The following is a 19,281-nucleotide window of genomic DNA, read 5'->3' on the forward strand; positions in this document are numbered from 1 at the left end:
GTCTGGTGGTCTATTGAAACCTAATGTGCAAAGTTAAAAAAAAATATATAGATTTAATAATTTTAATAATTGACAAAAAAAACACATTGTGTGTTAAACAACAGCATGCATCGAGCAACATGCTATATCTAGCAGTATTAAACTGTTATCATATTATGCCTTGAGTGTTTATGCATGCATTTTTTAAAGTTTTGTAATTGGTTTTAAGTTTTATAAGTCTGTTCATCTGCAGCTGAAAAAAACAGAGGGAGGGCATTAATGAGATCCAGATATTGTGAAACAGGGGTGAGTGACTTACAAAACAGCAGTTAATCTAAAGTCTGTGTCAAAGCAGGCAAAGTAATCAAAGCGGCGCGATGAAGTGCCACATTTTTGTGATACTGCTGCTGATATGGATCGCGGAGTGTTCAGCACAAAACAGGTAAATTTAGGAAGAATGAAGTGTAATGCTTTAATGGCTGATGTCTACTCATTTTAACTGATATATATAATTAAATATAACTAAAGTTTTTGTCTTCAAACAATTTCATAACCTTACAAATGAAAAAAAAATCATATGTTGGTATTCCCATATTTATTTCCTAATAATCAACTTGACTTAATGTAAGATACGCTCAAATATGCAGCACTGCAGATTGCATAGTTATCTAAAAATCAGATTATGTGAAACAGATTATTAAAAGATGTAATGTTCACTATCTTTCATTTTTGTGTGCAGATTCTTCATCTCAGGCCCGAAAGTCTTTCACGTGGGCGTTAATGAGAAAGTGTTTGTCCAGATGGGACCGGGTCACCTTAACAAACCTGTTAAGCTCTACCTGAAGGATGAGATCTCTAGTACTGTTGTGTCTGAGATGAAAACGGTTACGTGCACTAAAGAAGACAAGATTGAAATAGCTGAGCTCAAGGTATGCAGACTTCACACTCAAACAAAAAGCAAACAATAAAAGACAGGACTGAGATGTTACTACCCACTTTACCCTAACTTTATAATTTACATCTTTACAGCTAAACATGGATTCTTTGTTAGGATTGCCTCAATTTCCTTCTTACGTTATGCTCGTGGCAGAGAGCCAATCCTTCACACCCAACACGAAGCTAACAAGGGTTCTGGTGTCAAAACACAGGGGCTACATCTTCATTCAGACAGCTCAGCCAATTTATAACCCAGCAGACAGAGGTAGAAACAAAGTAAAAGAAAATTAAATAATTCTACAGACTTTACCTAACAGTGATTATTTTGTGAAAAAGACATTTTATATTCCTTTTATGTTATCATTCTTTTAGTGAAGTACAGAATCTTCACTCTTGACCACACGATGAGGCCTCATGAGGAACCTGTCCACATATCAGTAATTGTGAGTTATAATTATTAATATTATATATTTTCTTTATAAATGTCTTTGGTAATACAAGTTTGAAAGACAGAAACATATTCACTCTTTCTTGTCTTGGTCTGTGTTTGGTCACTGTATGACAGAATGCTGCTGGAAATAGAATAATGAAAATCATGAAGATTGCAAAGGGAGGAGTACATCAAGACTCATTCCTCATACCTGACGTTTCTGAGTAGGTTACAAATTTCCAATGAAAGTGAAGATGTCAAGGAATTTTGACACTTACTGTACTTTGTTGTTCGTAAAGAACGGGTACTTGGAAGATTACTGCACACTATGAGGGTGATGAAGCAAATGCTGCCTTCAGAGAGTTCAAAGTTCAGAAATTTAGTAAGTTTACTATAAACTGATTCGTGCAATTGAGATCTTTTTTTTAAATTCACAGAAAGTATCTTTTGACTCTCATAACTTATTTACTAACTGTAGTTTTACCAAGCTTTGATGTGAACATCGTAATGGATCCGAAATATATTTTGCTGACCAACAAAGATCTTCAATTCACCATCTCAGCAATGTAAGTGCTAATTTTACTTCCATTAAACTAACTCTTTCTTTGCAAATTCATGTCAAGAAATGTTAAAAGCTAAGGCTTTGGCATTGGGGTGATTTTGTCAACATCTTATCAGCAGGATGACTTTTAACAAATAGAACAGTTTAACTGTTTAACCAAGTCATTACCTGACCAAGGGCTGCCAGTATTCAAATAAGCACACTCATGCAATGAAAAATGCAAAAAACGTAAGGGAATCTGCAAGTCTACTGTAGCACGATTTGAAAAATGAAATTAATGTCACATAATGACTCATTATGACACATGATGGTCCTTGCAGCCTCTGATCACTTACCAGGTGAAAACCTGGAGTTTGAGATTGGGCATTTTCTCTTCCATAATTATTTCCTATGTAGTGAAAATAATAAAACTTTTTATTAACTTGGATTCAGCAACAAAAAATATTCACTGCTTGAGTCAGACCGTTTAATGCTTGGATTGACTGTCTCAAGTATAAATATACTATTGCATTTTTAGACTATCTTTGCTCCAGTTAACAGTTGTTTTCTTTAGGTACACACATGGTGAAAAAGTTAAAGGTGCTTATCACTGCCAGTTTGGATTTGTAAAAAAAGATGGCTCTGGCGGTCAGGAAATGACTTTTATCAAGGGACTGGAGCAGACCGGTTCGGTGAGGAAATCCATCCAAAATTCACAATGCAGCTAATTTTAAAATGAGTAACAAACTGCATGCCATTATTGTTTCATTTTATCAAAACTTCTCTGTTTCTTGCAGGTCAAAGATGGAAATGCAAAGGTTTCTCTTTTGTTTAATGAGACAAATGCAAAACTTCAGAGGCAGCTGAAAACAACCCTCTCTAAGATGCAGGAAAATGGAGATCGATTGTTTTTGAGAGTGTTTGTCACAAACATACAAAGTAAAGGAGACATTTACATTCATCAATATATCTGAGTTTGTTTTTGGTTATTTTATTTGAAATCATAGATATTAGAGAGTATTTAATTGTTGTAAACAATGTGGTTTCATATAGCAGTGCATAATACAGAATTTCTGGAGCTACATTTAATTATTGCATTTAATAAGTAAAAGTTCCAATATAATAAATCTATTGATAAACTCATTAAGACATGGAGAAATATTAATGCGACCTTTTATTTTTCTTGATAATACTGTGTACATTTTTTGGCCTAGGTGGTGAAATACAAGAGGCAGAAGTTTACCTGCGAATCTTCACCCACAAATACACGATAGACCTCTCTCGAACTCGATCTCATTTTATTCCTGGATATCCACTGGACGTGGTGGTATGTCTGAAACTAACACATGGGAATAGTTACACAAATTACTGGAATGATCTTTAATAAAACTTTTCTTTGTTTTTCATATAGGTGCTCGTGCGTCTGCCAGATGGCTCTCCAGCAGCTGGTGTGCCAGTAAATATTAATCTACCAACATCACAGCCTTGGGAAGGCACCACTGATCAAGACGGGGCACTGTTCAATACTTTTAATGTTCATGATAAAGCTGATATTACAGTTGAAGTTAGTATCCCCAACCTTATTCAAAGGTGTTGTTTAACAGATTTGATTCCAGTTTTAACTGTTTGTTCATCTGCCTCCAACAGGTTTCTACAAATGGATTACGAGAGAGAAAAATAATGCGACGTGCTTCCTCTCAACATGACAGCTACCTTTACATGACTTTTACCAGCAGGATCTACTCTGTGAATGAATTCCTTACCATAACATTCAACACCATCAACAGCCCACGCAGTGGATATATACACTACATGGTCAGAAATATCTGACTAAATGCAATATTGTGTATTCTCATAAAGGAGCAGCATTTTGTCTTGATTAAACACGTTTTAATTGTCTTTGTTTCAGGTCTTAAGCCGGGGAATTGTAGTAAACACCGGCTCACTCCCACTTGGTATATCAGCTAAACACCGACTGCAGATAACACATAATATGGTTCCATCGTTCCGTGTGATTGGCTACTATCACAACACTAACGGTCATGTCATAGCTGATTCAGTGTGGGTAGATGTCAGGGATGAATGTGAGCTAAATGTCAAGGTAAGTAAACAGAACAGATAAAAAAGTGCAGCACGAGCAGAGAAAGCAAAACTATTTCAAATGTGTGCGCTTAAATCTGTTCATTCTCATTAATTTGGATCCTTTTTTAGTGTTCGTTAACCTATAACTTCCATAAGTATTTGGACAAGAACATTGCAGGACACTGTAATATGTCCTATGAATATTAGTTTATCTATGTAATTTCCTCTTATTTTTAAGGGGTTAATAAATTGTTCCAATGATCATTTAGATCATCATATAACACCCCCCACTCCAACACACACACACACACACACACACACACACACACACACACACACACACACACACACACACACACACACACACACACACACACACACACACACACACACACACAGGAAGTGACATGTCAGGGATGAATGTGAGCTAAATGTCAAGGTAAGTAAACAGAACAGATAAAAAAGTGCAGCACGAGCAGAGAAAGCAAAACTATTTCAAATGTGTGCGCTGTAACTAATTTTTACTAACATTTAACTAATGGAGGTGTACAAACATTGCATATATTTAAATAATTTGGATTTTTAAATTGCCTACATCTACATGTATTTATATTGATAGATTTATTTGATTTTGGTTTGAGAAGTCTATTTGTATTATTTGAATTTTCCTTCACTAAACAAAAAAAAAAAAATCCTGGTATATCTTAAATGTCTTAATTTAGGTACAACCCAAAGGTACCCTTGCACCTAACACACATTTAAAGATAGACTTTGATCTACATGGGAACAGCGCAAAAGTGGCTTTGCTGGCTGTGGATAAGGCCTTCTACGCTCTCAATGCTGACAATAAACTCACACCCAAACAGGTTACAGTCTCACACACTACTTTCATACTTATGGTATTTTTTGTAATTTATAGGTAATCATAGTAGTAAGTCTAAGCTTTTCTTCTCAATTGTCAGGTATTCTCTACTATGAACTCATATGATCTGGGTTGTTCCTATGGTGGTGGACCTGACTCAGCATCAGTTCTGTTAGACAATGGCTTGGCTTCTGTATCTAATGACCAGTTTCTGTGGAGAAAGGGTAAGAAAAAAAAGTTTTTCTTCATTTAGTTAAAGGAACATTAGGTAATTTTTTGAGGTTATTTAATTGATTAGTGTGTAATTATATCTTCTCCTTGAAACTTTTTTAATACATTATTGAAATAATCCAATAAAATATACATAGGAGCGGGCACAGCTCTGTGGAAGCCACCATGTCGTCCCACCATCCTGAATACAGTAGCTGAGATGGACAGGGCCTTTCTACTTGGTTTCGTTTTATGTATGCGATTAGAGACTAGCCATTTACGTAGTATTGCCTATTGCCTATAAATTTTTATCAAGATCACAAAAAGCTCTTTCAAAGTTTATATGACTATTCAACATTTGTACTTTTATATCTATATCATGTCCTTTTCATAATGACTTTCTACTCCTACTTATCTGCTTCCTCCACAATTGCCCGGTCCTTTTTCATTTCCACCTCATTATCTTCCTCGCACCAATCCCCGTCTCTTTGAAGTCAGGACCCTAACACACAAAAATGTGAAGAAACATGCTTATTTCCTCTCGACATTGTTGTAGAGCTCTGTTATGCTATTTTAATGTAGTAAAATACCCTGTTTTTAGAAAGAAAACTAACAACCTCTGTTAATTAGTACCAAGGTGTTCTGAATGCCATAGCAGTTGTTACTTCATATTATTATGATATCTTTAGGTTATTTTCCTTTTTAAAATACAATGAGTGTCTTTTAAGGAATTGTATTTTATGTAGACTTCACTGTTTAAATAAAAAATTGTATTTTCTGACTTTGAGAATAAAGCTTCCATCAATCCAACCATAAACACAACACTTTCCCATCCATCCATCCATCCATCCATCCATACATACATACATCCACTCTCTTCCGCTTATCCTTTTCAGGGTCATGGGGGGGGGGGCTGCTGGAGCCTATCCCAGCTGTCTTAGAGCAAGAGGCAGCCTACTCCCTGGGCAGGTCGCCAGTCTATCACAGGGCTAACACATGAAAACAATCATTCACACTCACATTCATACCTGCATTCACATCTATGGGCAATTTAGTTTCCAATTAACCTATCCCCACTAACTGCATATCTTTGGACAGTAGGAAGAAGCACTTTCGCTTTTCCAAATTATTTCCTACAACAACAGCTAATAAATACGTATTACATTTTTTTATTCCATTCGAATCATTTTTCTGTTGCTTTCCTGCTTCTCTCCTACTACTAGATTTTGGTTGTAATTCTTCATTAACACGACAAAGACGCTCAGTGGACCTTCAACCCGAAATGATGGCCATGAGTAAGAAGATTCTAGTATTAAAACTTTGGTCTGATTGTATAAAATATTTTTTGCAAGAACATGCTAAATGTGTCTTTTATTTTCTTTAGAATTGAACTACACAGAGAAAGAGCTGCAAAACTGTTGTGTTTATGGATTTTCTCAAATCCCGATGGAACGAACATGTCGGGAAAGAGCTGATCGGGTCCTTCTAGTGAAAAAAAATCCAACTTGTGCTGAAGTGTTTTTAAAGTGCTGCCTTGAAGCGGAGCGTCTAAGACAAAAAAAGATCCAGGAAGAACTCCAAAAAGGATTTGGCAGGAGTGAGATGAAACTGACACTTTATGCTGACACTTTAAAAATCATCTTGAGTAGCATTTAATAGCTGTAGCTTAATTATCAAAGTCTGACTTTGACTGACTTTGACTTTTTCTGGCTTTTAGCTGCATCCGTTGCTGATATAGAGGAGTTCTTCTCAGAAACCTCTCAGTATATCCGAAGATATTTTCCTCCAAGCTTTGGTTTTGTGGAATTTGACGTCTCCAACAAAAAAAGGTAAGCATTTTTAATGTACCTTTAATATATATATATATATATATACAGTATATATATATATATATATATATATATATATATATATATATATATATATATGTGTGTGTAGACTACATGCCTTTGGAGCAGAGGATCGCATGTTCGATTCCCCCCTGGGGTGTCTGTATCCAGTAAGGGTCCTAAGGCTAGACCTCCCATGCTAAGCGAGCCTACCGCAGACATGAGCGAGACAGATAAATATGAGGCATACCGGCTTGGATGTTGCCCGGATGAACAAGGTCCGTGTCAGGTGTTGAGGAACCAGGGCACCCTGACGAGAAGTGGGCTACTGGAACAAGAAGGCATCGGTGGGCAAGAGACAAAAATAGGGCATTGTTGGAATGCTACTACACTAGTAACCCTCGTTGAAGGGGTTACATGAATAGGATGAGGGACCTATGGAATCTTCGATACCCAACATCCACAACGACGGCGAAACAACTAGCTCAGTGTTCCAACATACGAAAGATGGGACGGCTCTCACAGCTAGAGATTGACGAGGTACAACACAAATGCTGAGCCAGGACGCCAGGTCAGGAGGGTGATATGATCAACCCCACTCGAGATTGGGTACCAAGCACCAAGTGCGATAGAAGAAGGATCGTTGAGTGCGAGAGGAAGTGACCTGAAAGATGGGATCATGGCCAAGCTTGAAACCTGAATCCCCCGTAGCCGGTTACCAAGTCTACGTGAAGTACCCTCAGAAGGTCTGTTAGACTATGTTAATGCAGCACTGTGGACGATACCTACAGCCACCATTACCGAGACTAACAAGCTGATCTACACCATGGCAGCAGTGATCAGTGAGATGCTTGGCTACAGCCACAAGGGGCAGTGCCCTCCATGGAGAAGGAGGCAAGAGGCTAAGATCAAGGTAGTAGGGAGGGAGGTTAGCCAACTATCGGAGCTATACAAGATCAACAGGAGTCTAAGAGCCTTCATCAGGTAACAGTGGTCCCAGTGGTAATCGGAGGACTAGGTGCGGTGACTCCCAAACTAGATGAGTGGCTCTAGAAGATCCCAGGAACAACATCATGTGGGGTGGCTGTGGCTCAGGTGGCAGAGCAGGTCAGCCACTAATCAGAAGGTCGGTGGTTCGATCCCAGGCTACCTCCTGGCTGCATGCCAAATATCCTTGGGCAAGATACTAACCCCATGTTTGCCTACTGGTGGTGGTCAAAGGGCCCGGTGGCGCCAGTGTCCGGCAGCCTCGCCTCTGTCAGTGCGCCCCAGGGCAGCTGTGGCTACAATGTAGCTTGCCATCACTAGTGTGTGAATGTGTGTGTGAATGACTGAATGTAGTGTGAAGTGCTTTGGGGTCCTTAGGGACTAGAAAAGCGCTATATAAATGCAGGCCATTTACCATTTTACATCGGAGATCTCTGTCCAGAAGCGCACAGTCCTAGGAACAGCTAAGATAACGCGCAGGACCCTCAAGCTCCCAGGTAGAGGACCCGAGCTTGAAGGGGCGAGTGGGGAATTTTTTTTTTTTATATACACAAATCCATTTCCAGTCAAATACAGTTGTTCGATGCATAATGACACCATGCAGTTGCTTTGTTTATGTACTCATCTTAATTGTTATTGCTTGAATAATGTGTGATTATTTCACTTAAGCAGCTTATCTTTGAACCCCCGTATAAACTGTGTCATTTGTCTGATTGATTTGATTTAATTTGATTTCTCTTCATCAAAAACTCTTGTAGCTACTCATTGCTCCTTCCTGATTCCATCACCACATGGGAGATTCAGATTGTCACATTATCTCCATCCACAGGTAATCATTACTCTGTGCTTTATAAACACATCACAGATATTTGACTGGATCTCATTAACTGCAACTTACTTCTATTCTGTGTTTCACTCAGGTTTCTGTGTCGATAAGCCACTTGAGATCAGAGCCTTTAAGACGTCATTTGTGTCTCTGAGACTGCCTTCATTTGTGAAAAAATTTGAGCAGCTGTCAGTTTCACCTGTTATCTACAACTATGATGACTCCGAACTGCAGGTAGATTAACCTCAACATCAGCGCTGAGTGTCACTGGAAACAGTAACTACTTTGTGTGGAATAAGTAAAGATTTTTTTTGTCTTCTTGGACACCTGCATGTTCACAGGTGGCAGTGCACATGGAACAAACTGAAGGACTTTGCTCTCCTGGTTCAGCCACGAAATCATCTTATGTTAACATTACTCTTGCACCCCAATCCTCTCAGTTTGTCTCCTTCTCTGCTGTGCCCATGGTCGCTGGTTCAATACCCATCAAAATACGTCTCTATGATATGAAGAATAGCTTCGGAATAGATGCAATAGAAAAAACTTTGAATGTGCAGGTGAGTGAAATGTATAAGATACTTTTATGGCAGTCTGAGTTCCAAAAACAAGGCATACTATAAACTGGTTGTCTTCTATCTTATGTTGTAGAAAGAAGGATTAGAAAAGAGAGATCAAGAAACCAGTGTCCATAACTTAGATGGTGAGTGGGTTTGTATTTCTGATGGATAGTTTAATGTCAGTCATAGTTATTGTTCTCCTTTTTATACTTATCTCTGTTATGATAGGAAGAAGCACAAAGACTATAACTATTGACGGATCCTTACCAGATGACACAGTCCCTGACTCCAGCTCCAATATATTTGTTTCAGTAGAAGGTAGACACTGAGACACAGACATAAAATTTGTTGACTTTTAGAAATACCTGACATCTTATTATTTAATTTCTCTCATTCAACAGGGAATGGCTTTGGTGATTCATATGCAAGAAAGCTTCTTTCTACTGAAAGGGTTGCTGAAATGATTGTTTTGCCAACTGGATGTTTAGAGCAGACAATGTCAAAACTGGGACCTACAGTTTTAGCTTTCCGGTACCTTGACTTGAGCAATCAGTGGTTTGAGCTGCCACCTGGCAGCAGAGAAGATGCTCTTAATAAACTTGAGCAAGGTAGGAAGACATGAAAAAATATCCTTATTAGGCGCTAAATATGCTACAAATTAAAATTGTTTTATAATTTATAGATTCACTGGTCAGTCCACATACAATTATTCGGATCTTAAAAAAGTTACCATTTGACCTCTCCGAAGGATTTCTTGAACAAATATTTTAGCATGAAGTTCACCTTAGTTTAATGATGTTAGAGCTGAGTTACAGGCTCTTGAAATATACTGTAGCTCAATTTAACCAGTCTCCTGTCCCACATGGTAATACAACACCATCAAGTATACACAGCATGCACTTTTTAAAAAAAGTTTTCTCTAGTGACTTATCAGAAAGCAAGTAAAACATTAAGGATGTGAGTGCTTTTTTCTGTACTCTGCATCATTAAATTGGTAAAGTTTTGCTCAATAGTAATTGAAGAACAAATCCTAATGAACAAATACAGGACTTTTTAGATTATTATTTTTGGATTGGGTGCATAATAAACCAAAAATGGAGCTTGAATGTGTTTTTAGCTCAAAAGATTTCATGTGTTTTCATCTCCTGTAGTTCAGAAGCTATGAGGACTCAAATATGTTGGAAAAAATTATGTAAACAAAAAAGATTACAATTTTTGACTGTGGTAAAAATCAATAGAATAAAGGTAAAAAAAAAAATACATAACCTTATTAAATATGTTAAAGTTATTGTAAAAAAAAAATCATACTTGAAATGCACTGAAATGCACTCACAAATTTTTTTATGGAATAACTTTCTGTGTTTTAATTAGGGGAAAAGTCAGTTTTGTGTCACAAATCATCACTATGCTTGTATTTCGCCTTCGTGATTCATATATGTATTCATATATATATAGTAATGAACTGACACTTTTATAAGCACAGTGTACTTTTTTGCTAGGCAGTAAACACATCACAAGCTATAGAAGGCATGATGGAGCCTATGGTACATTGAGTTATGTGCCATCGAGTAATTGGTGAGTATGGGTATATAATTCTTCTTTAGTTTTGGATGTAAAGTAGTAATTTGAATCTCACTTTATATTTATATTTTAAAATCTCCATTATGAATAATAATGAATCAACCTTTTCACTTTGTTTTTTCATGTTCTCAGGGTGACTGCTCTTATAGTAAAAATGTTTTCATTTGTGACTCAGCGTCAGACTAATGAAGAACGGAAGAACGTCAGATTAGGAGAAGACATCAGAAGATCAGTCAGTTACTTGCTCTCAGTCCAGAAACATGATGGGTCATTCAGTGACCCAAATCCTGTGCTACACAAAGGAACCCTGGTAAATTCTCGCAAAATAAATGTATTGTGCATATTAGAACTAGGGGTGCAACGATACTCATATCGATATTGAACCGTTCGATACAGTGCTGTCGGTTCGGTAAGCATATGTATCGAACAATACAAAATTTTTAATTTATTTTATCAACTTTTCTTCTGACGATGCTGTCCGTGTTGAGAGCTCAGTGGATCTGCGTTCGACTACTCCGCCTAGGCTGCACTGTTGAGCGCAGATCCACTGAGCACAGCGCAAGCTAGCAAGACAGAAGCTAAGCTTCTTTGCAAAATGGCAAATTGAACCTCCCCCACCCTCATTCAGATCTGGCCTTTGGAACTATTTTGGTCTTTTTTTTTTTATTATTATTGTATCTTTATTTCAGACATATACAGAAAAAAAACAATATGTACACAAGTACACATACTTGCATTTACAAATATGAATATATATGTAAATACACACATATGTATGGGGCGCCGTTTGTAAAGTGAAAAATGCTGAAATTAACGGCAACATTTTTCCACATTGTGCTCAGATAAAACCAAAAAGAAAATAAATAAAACAAAACAGAGTCTTCATGTGAAGTATGACCCTGAAGGTAAGCGCATCATGGACAAAAGTAAAACAGTATGTCGGATGTGCCACGCAATGCTCAATTACATGGGTGGGAACTACTGGCTCGTTAACGTGTTGGCCGTCTAGCCCCAAGCACGGGGCGATCCGCGGTAGCTCGTTAACGGAGATTTGCCGTGTTGTGGCGTTAACGTAATTTCAGATTAACGCTGACAGCACTAGTGGGAACACAATTAATATGACTGCACATTGACTCCGACATCATCCTAGTGCAAAGACAAGTGGAAGCCGACAAAAACAACAAGCACACATGCTACAAACTTTACCCGAGTCATTTAGACAGCCATTAGCACATGATTCCCCTTATGGGGACCTGATATGTTTAATATGCTGCTGAGAATATAGCCCAGAAGAAGCGTATAGTATAGCTTTTATTTTGGAAAGAGACATTTCTCTGTAATAAACTCTCTTTTCCAAAGATGAGTGATTTCTCGATCAGATAGATTTATTTTTTTATTACTTTGTTCTTTCAGCAACATTAAATTTAAAAACTGTACTTTTGAGTTAAAATATATATTTATAATTTTAATAAATGACAAATTAAAAAAGCATAAAAAAATTTTGGTATCGAAAAAATATTAAACCGTGACACCAAAGTATCGAACCGAACCCTGAATTTTGTATATCGTTGCACCCCTAATTAGAACATTAGGGGTATAAACAGATGACAAATTAAAGGAAAAGTCATAAAGCCTTGGTTGGCCCATTTCCATCCTGATGGCAGCGGTTTCTTTGCAATAGTCATCATCTTTAAATCTAACTAAAACACAAAAAGAAGGGAATATTTTTGGAAGAAGAACATACTATTTTACTATCAGAGCTCCAGACACTGGTCGAGTCAATGCTAAGTTACATTAAAGCTGTTCTGGCAGCATGTGATGGGCCAATGCACTGCATTTTATAATGTTCATTCTTTTCCTTTAATTTGTCTCCCATTTAGATCTAAATACAACAAACCAAAATACAGTGATCTGAGTGCAACTTTATATCTGTGTGTTTAATCTAGATAGACAAAGACCAAGATGCATCAGTGACTGCTTTCATAACTCTTGCACTGTACCGGTCTGTCGAATTTCTCCAGCCTGATATGCAAAATAAAGTGGTGAGTGGTGATATTAAAAACCAACTGTACTTTTTTTACTAGTTTTGACTACAAGTGGGTAATTGTAGTCAGTCTGGTATCTGAGTCCAGACTGCAGTCCAGACAGCATTTAAATGATAAACTCTGATGGAATATTACACAAAAGAGAAAAATAACCAAAGCATATGCCAAATTTCCTGCTTTTGTAGTGGTGAGCACGCTCACAAATGATCAGTTATTCCGGTGCATTTAATTAGAAGCACTAGGTTGCTACTTACCTTCCTAATTCCTATGAAAGGTGTCAGGATGTACTTAGTGTTTCACCTGCAGGGAGTCCTGTGAAAAACGTTCTATATATTAGCATTACTGTTGCTATTTAGATAAAACAGGACATTCATCAGGTTCGGGGACACAAAATAATTGATGCTACATTGAGAATTGTTAATTTTTATTTGCCACAGTTAGCCCATAAGTCACAACAAATATGAGCAAAAAATAATTCACCACCTTCATGTTATTCTCTTCCAGAGACCAAGTATTTCCTCTTCAACATCATATCTCCAGTCACTCGCAGTGGAGCTGCAGCATCCCTATGCTGTCGCCATTACAGCCTATTGCCTCTCAGTGTGCATGCCAAATACAACAGATCATTCACATATATGGAAAAAAGTGGAAGCAGCGGCTATTAAAGGTATGTCCAGTACAAGAAAATGAGTGTGGGCACTATACATACAATAATCTATTACTATGACCAAATTATATGTGCTGTCTCTTCCTATATTATCATATAATGTCTAATTTTTGTATAATTATTCTGTTTTGTTTTTTTTATTAGGAACGAATGACTGCTATTTTTGGGCAGTTAATGACAGCCCAAAGCTGGATGCTATCACAATAGAGACGACAGCCTACGTCCTTCTAACTGCTGTTCAGCTTGGGCATATAAACTGGGCAGAGAGAGCAGCCTGTTGGTTAAACTCCAGAGAAAACTATTATGGAGGCTTCAAGTCAACACAGGTGATTAGGCTAGAGCTGGAGAATCCATCTTTGTGTGGAACTCCTGTTTCCCCTGTTGTTTAACACCATTTATTCACTGTCAGGGAAGACATGTCAACCATTATATTATTAAGAATTCTTACCATTCCCAGGATACGCTCATGGCCCTGGAAGCCCTCGCAGAGTACGAGTTAAAAAAGCCTCCCAGTCCAGAACCAAAACTGAAAGCAGATTTCACCTCTGCTGGAAGGAATGAAATTGTAACACTTCAACTAGAAAATAAGAAGGAAAAAGTAGAGACCAGCCTGAAGGTATCATAAAGCAATGCGCTCAGACATATCTGTATAAGATGAAACCCCCTTCTAATTTTTTTTCTGTTGCCCTAGAAATTTACAGGGAACAACATCACCGTGCATCTGACTGGAAAAGGAGAAATTAAGCTTAAAGTATGTTGGATTCACATCTTTGATTTGTATATTATCAATCAGATCTATAATTGACTCTAAATGTCCCTTGTAGATTGTTAAGGCTTACCATTTATTGGAACCCAAGGATGAATGTGACCAGGTGTCTATCAGTGTCAGAGTGGAGGGGAAAGTGAAGTACACTGGTGAGATTTGTAAATGCTAACAAATCACAACTACTGATAAAAGGCACACACTTACATTAATCTTTGTCTATCTAGCTCCGATATTAGAAAATTATGAATACTATGACTACGATGATGCGAAACAAGACCAGGAAGACCTGGGACGAACAGCCATTGAGGGGTCTGATGCTCACACCCGATACAGGAGAGAGATTGATAATAACTTCAGTCCAAATGAGGCTGTTACCTACACTGTCTGTGTCAGGTTAGTTAAATGAGATCCAGTAAATTCATATTTACTTTTCATGAATATGAATTCAGAGTATGAGCTGTGCAGTTCAAAAAACAAACAAAAAAAAAAACATTTCCTGATCAATGTCTTTCTCAATGTCCTTTTGTTTTTTGTATTCATGGTCATAGTAAGAAGAGGAATCTTACAGGAATGGCCATTGCCGATATTACATTATTGAGTGGATTTGAGGCTAAAACGGAGGACCTGGATAAGGTTGGTATTCTTCACCATTACTCCCATTACAAAGTAAGAGAAGATTTTCTAGACATGTGCAAATCTCGATGCCACAGCAATTATTTACGCTGAAGGGGAATTGCACGTGGTGTGCTTCATTTTAACATTCTTTGAGGCAATATTTGTCAGAGTTGCACTGTGACATAAATACAAGTGCTGGGGTGTCATTCTGATAATTAGAAATTACAAAAATGTAAAAAATAAACATAAAATAAGACAAGAAGCCTATATGGAAGGTTCGATCCTGTATAAACTGCATTATACTACTTCCAAGTAAGTTCGTCATACTCAGGAAACTAACATTAGTAATCAGACTTAGTGGTTACATAAAAGGTGGTTATCAGCTGGTGTTTTCAGCATGAGAACATGAAATCATCCCACAGCAGTGTGTAACCGGGCTGCTGACCAACATGAGGACGAGGTGCCAGGCTTTTATAGCTGTGTATGGTTCTTCCACATGGTGCTGGAGCCCATATTGTGAAACAAATGAATTAAGATGCAAACATGTCTTGTTGCTTCACACTTCAATGTGAAGCAACCCAAACAAGAGTCAACAGGAGTATAAGCTGTTTGGCATTGGCAGAGCAACCCACATACTCAACTGTGATGCTTAACCCATAAGGCATTTTAGAATAGAATTGTCATGTTTCGGCTGTGTGGCAGGCAGGATGAGGACCCAATCGCAAAACTCACACACACGGGGATGAACTCAAAAACACAGCTTTATTGCTGGCCACGAGAAACAATACAAAACTAAACTGGGAAAAACTAACATAAAGCTCACCAAGGAACACAGGGGAATCACACACAGCATGAGGGAGAACACGACGCCGAACAGAGGGAGACTCAGACAGAAATACACAGAGGGTAAACGAGGAAAGTGGGCACACACGGGGAACACAGGTGACACTGATAATCATAACGAGACAGGGCGGGGTGAACTGAACATGACATGTAGAGGCACAGAGGTTCCGACAGGAGGAGAGAGAGCACGGGGAAAACACAGACATAACGGGCTGGGGAAACATGAAACAACCACAAAGGGAGACGAGGGCTCATCAATACATAGAGGGCACACAGGGGGGAGAGAGCCATGAAGGGAAAACACTTAGGGAACAACACAACAGGGCAACTCAGAAGACATGGCCTAAATAAGGAACGAAATACAAAAATACAAAGAACTAAGAATACTGGGCCCACATGGCCCAGGACCATGACAAGAATAGAATAGAATTCAACTTTATTGTCATTGCACATGTCACAGGTACAGGGCAATGAAATGCAGTTTGCTTTAGCCATGATATAGATATATTACAATATATATTAGCAATAATATAGATATGTAAGTGTATTACAGAAATGGGTCTATTATGGGTATGTTATAATGTACACAGTATGAAGTATGTTATGAATATTCTATAAGTATGTACAGACTATGAACAGGATATAAATATGAAATAAAAAAAACTATACAGAAATCTGAGGTATACAGTTATACAGAAATGTGAACTATGCAGGTTATAAACAGTTTTAGGATTAAAAATTATGGTATGTACAGAATGATTATTTACACAGAACTATACATATATATTTTGCTTACAAATGTGGCGCCATTTAAGGGTAAAACACAGGCTTTCTGGCAGTATTAGATTTCTTGTCAAGAAGTATTGTTACAAAAAAGAAAAAACTGACCAAACACAAATGATCTTACTTTTTGTGCTAAGTTTAAAAACACAATTGATAACCTTAATAAGATGTTTTTGCAAATTTACAGTAAACAAATACAAGCCTTTAGTTTTCTCTGTTAAAGAGAGAAAACTTATGAAAAAAATGTATTTAGTCTTTAGATCTTTTCTTTATCTATGTGTGAAGTTATTTTAAGTTAGCTATATTTAACATACAGAAATCTCATTTAACTCAAGAAAAAAATATTTTGTGGTTTCAAAGAGCACATCAAAAATATTATAATAAAAGTTACATGTGAAACTGGAATGACCTGTACTCACACTGAAACTTCAGAAGATTCTTTTTTTCTGCTAAAATGCAAAATTGTTTAATTCTTTTTTTCCCCAGTTAAAAGATTCACCTGAACATTACATTGACCATTATGAGACGTATTTTGGAAGACTTCTGATTTACTTCAACGAGGTATGGATGAATTCAGGTTATGGAAAATAAATGTGCTTGTCAAATGTTAGATTTACTTTTTTATCTCTGTGAAGGTGAAAGAGGATGAGGAATGTATTAGTTTTGAAGCTAAACAACTGGTACCAGTTGGGCTTCTACAGCCTGCTCCAGCCACATTCTATGATTATTATGAACCAGGTAAGACTGTCGTTCTTTCTTTCTCTCTTTATACAAACACATATGCGATCTCTTTTATTGAATAGGACTTCATAAATAGTACTATGTGTTTTTCTTACAGACAGAAAGTGTACTGTGTTCTACGCTGCACCACAAAGAAGCAAGATGGTATCCAAACTGTGTTCAGAGGACGTGTGCGAATGCGCAGAAAGTACAAAAAAAATTTAGTACACTACAATGACACCCCCAAATCTAAAACGGCCGTCTAAAATCAAAATAAAAACTGAATCCAATGATTTTCAGATTTCATAAAGTCATATTTTATTCAAAATAAAACTGAAAAGATATTAAATGTTTAAACTGCTTAAAATGTTTTAAAAAAAATAGCCCATTTTTAATTGAAAGGCAGCAACGCATCTCAAAAAACAAAAGTCTGTAAATTTCTGTATATGTCTGAAATAGCGCTGGACTTTTGAGAGATGAATGTTGTCCAATTCTTGTTTGATACAGGACTTGAGATGCTCGACACTTGTGGGTCTTTTTTGTCATATTTTACATTTTGTCAAGCACCAAATGTTTTCACTTGGGCAGAGGTCTGGACTACAGGCAGACTAGTTGAGCACCCAGGCTCGTTACTAAAATATCATGTTTCTTAACTTGATGCTTTGTATGGTTTTACATTGTCTTGCTGAAATATGCAAGACCTTCCCTGATATATATTGCCTGGATAGCAGCATATGTTGCTCTGCAATGCATACAGACCTTTCAGAATTGAGGGTGCCTTTCGAGATGTGCTAATATATGACTTTGATGAAGCCAACAGCTGTATTCACAGAAAAGTGATCCTGAGTCCATGCTGGGACTTCCATAACAGAAACATGTCTGTTTTTAATTTTATGTAATTTTGTGTAAAAAACAATCAAAAAAATATAAGTGTCTTGACTTTTTAAAAATCTTTTTATAGGACCCTGTCATACCCTACAAAAAACATTTGATCCAAGACAAAAAATTTGGAAGGTTACCCGTGTCCAACATGCTTGCTCCTTCCCTATCGTAGATTACGGTCAGTATTCTAAACAAGACATTTACGTGAAAAGAATCAAATATTAACTGTTTGCTAGTTAGCTTGTTAGCATTTTTGGGGGTGTTAATCACTGCATTATTTCTATATTTGTTTTGTATTCCAGCATACATCGTTGAGGTCTCCAGTATTTCTGTGAAGAGTAACTTTGAGTTGTACACCACTCTTATAATTGAGGTTCTCAAATCGAGTAAGTGAACTATTGTTGCCTTTCATTATGTTTATTTGAAGACTTTCTTTAAATATAATAATTATAATCCTTCTACTAGATAACGATGTGTTGGTGAGTAAGAACTCTGTCCGAGTGTTTGCTAAGAGGGTTCACTGCAAAGGAAAACTAGACATGGGAAAACAGTATCTCATCATGGGCAAAGATGGCACCACAAAAGATACAAGTGGAATGTAAGTATATCAGGGATATTAAGGAAAGATTTCAGAGAACGATTCTCTCTTCATTGCTTTCTTCTTTTTATAGGATGCAGTATCTGCTGGAATCAAACACGTGGGTTGAAAAAAAGCCTTCAGAAGAATGTAGTAAAAGTGCTAATAGAAAGTCTTGTAGGCATTTTAATGACTTTGTACAAGAGTACATGATAGATGGCTGCAGACAGTGAAACAAACTGCTTTCACTGTCATTTTAATGGAGCTTGATTAAATGACTTTCCCATCAGATACACGATTAGCATGAGTGCTTAGAGCTTTTGTTGTTTTTCTTATACTTTTTGGCTTATTCTACTACCACCTCACAGTACATAGCTATACATGTATGCTCTGCATCTATCTAGCTACCTATAAATCAAAATGATAAAACCTTGAAACATATACAGTAAGTACAGTAAGACATTGGTAGACATACTGAGTGTGACTCCATCACTTTGAAATGTAATCTTTCATATGCAAAACAACGGTCTGTGTTTCATGTAAAATAAAAACATCTTCATGCT

General features: G+C 37.2%; 1 protein-coding gene across 1 annotated transcript; it reads left to right on the top strand.

The window, feature by feature from the left end:
- The first annotated feature begins 313 nt into the window (after positions 1–313).
- On the top strand, positions 314–19,281 carry LOC146623212 (complement C4-B-like). The gene is made up of 41 exons (XM_085366618.1): positions 314–421; positions 719–908; positions 1,009–1,180; positions 1,288–1,358; positions 1,481–1,569; positions 1,645–1,727; positions 1,824–1,911; positions 2,461–2,578; positions 2,684–2,825; positions 3,101–3,213; positions 3,298–3,450; positions 3,534–3,701; positions 3,796–3,987; positions 4,691–4,834; positions 4,931–5,054; positions 6,264–6,335; positions 6,425–6,637; positions 6,758–6,869; positions 8,615–8,685; positions 8,777–8,916; positions 9,024–9,239; positions 9,331–9,382; positions 9,468–9,557; positions 9,641–9,847; positions 10,739–10,814; positions 10,953–11,130; positions 12,767–12,862; positions 13,370–13,532; positions 13,677–13,858; positions 13,990–14,148; positions 14,224–14,283; positions 14,357–14,447; positions 14,523–14,691; positions 14,847–14,931; positions 17,026–17,100; positions 17,175–17,277; positions 17,378–17,467; positions 18,221–18,319; positions 18,444–18,527; positions 18,607–18,739; positions 18,813–19,281. The coding sequence occupies exons 1-41, from the start codon at positions 357–359 to the stop codon at positions 18,949–18,951; spliced, it is 5,067 nt and encodes a 1,688-aa protein (XP_085222744.1). The 5' UTR covers positions 314–356; the 3' UTR covers positions 18,952–19,281.

This window comes from Diplotaxodon limnothrissa, linkage group LG11, assembly GCF_057381915.1.
Source record: "Diplotaxodon limnothrissa isolate DT_005_m linkage group LG11, D_limnothrissa_male_GT1.1, whole genome shotgun sequence".
NCBI classification, from domain to species: Eukaryota; Metazoa; Chordata; class Actinopteri; order Cichliformes; family Cichlidae; genus Diplotaxodon; species Diplotaxodon limnothrissa.

Coding starts and splice junctions, on each gene's coding strand:
- LOC146623212 (XM_085366618.1), top strand. CDS start 357: ATGAAGTGCCACATTTTTGTGATACTGCTGCTGATATGGATCGCGGAG. Junction 1,912..2,460: donor CAATTCACCATCTCAGCAAT/GTAAGTGCTAAT, acceptor TGTTTTCTTTAG/GTACACACATGGTGAAAAAG. Junction 14,692..14,846: donor ACCTACACTGTCTGTGTCAG/GTTAGTTAAATG, acceptor TCATGGTCATAG/TAAGAAGAGGAATCTTACAG.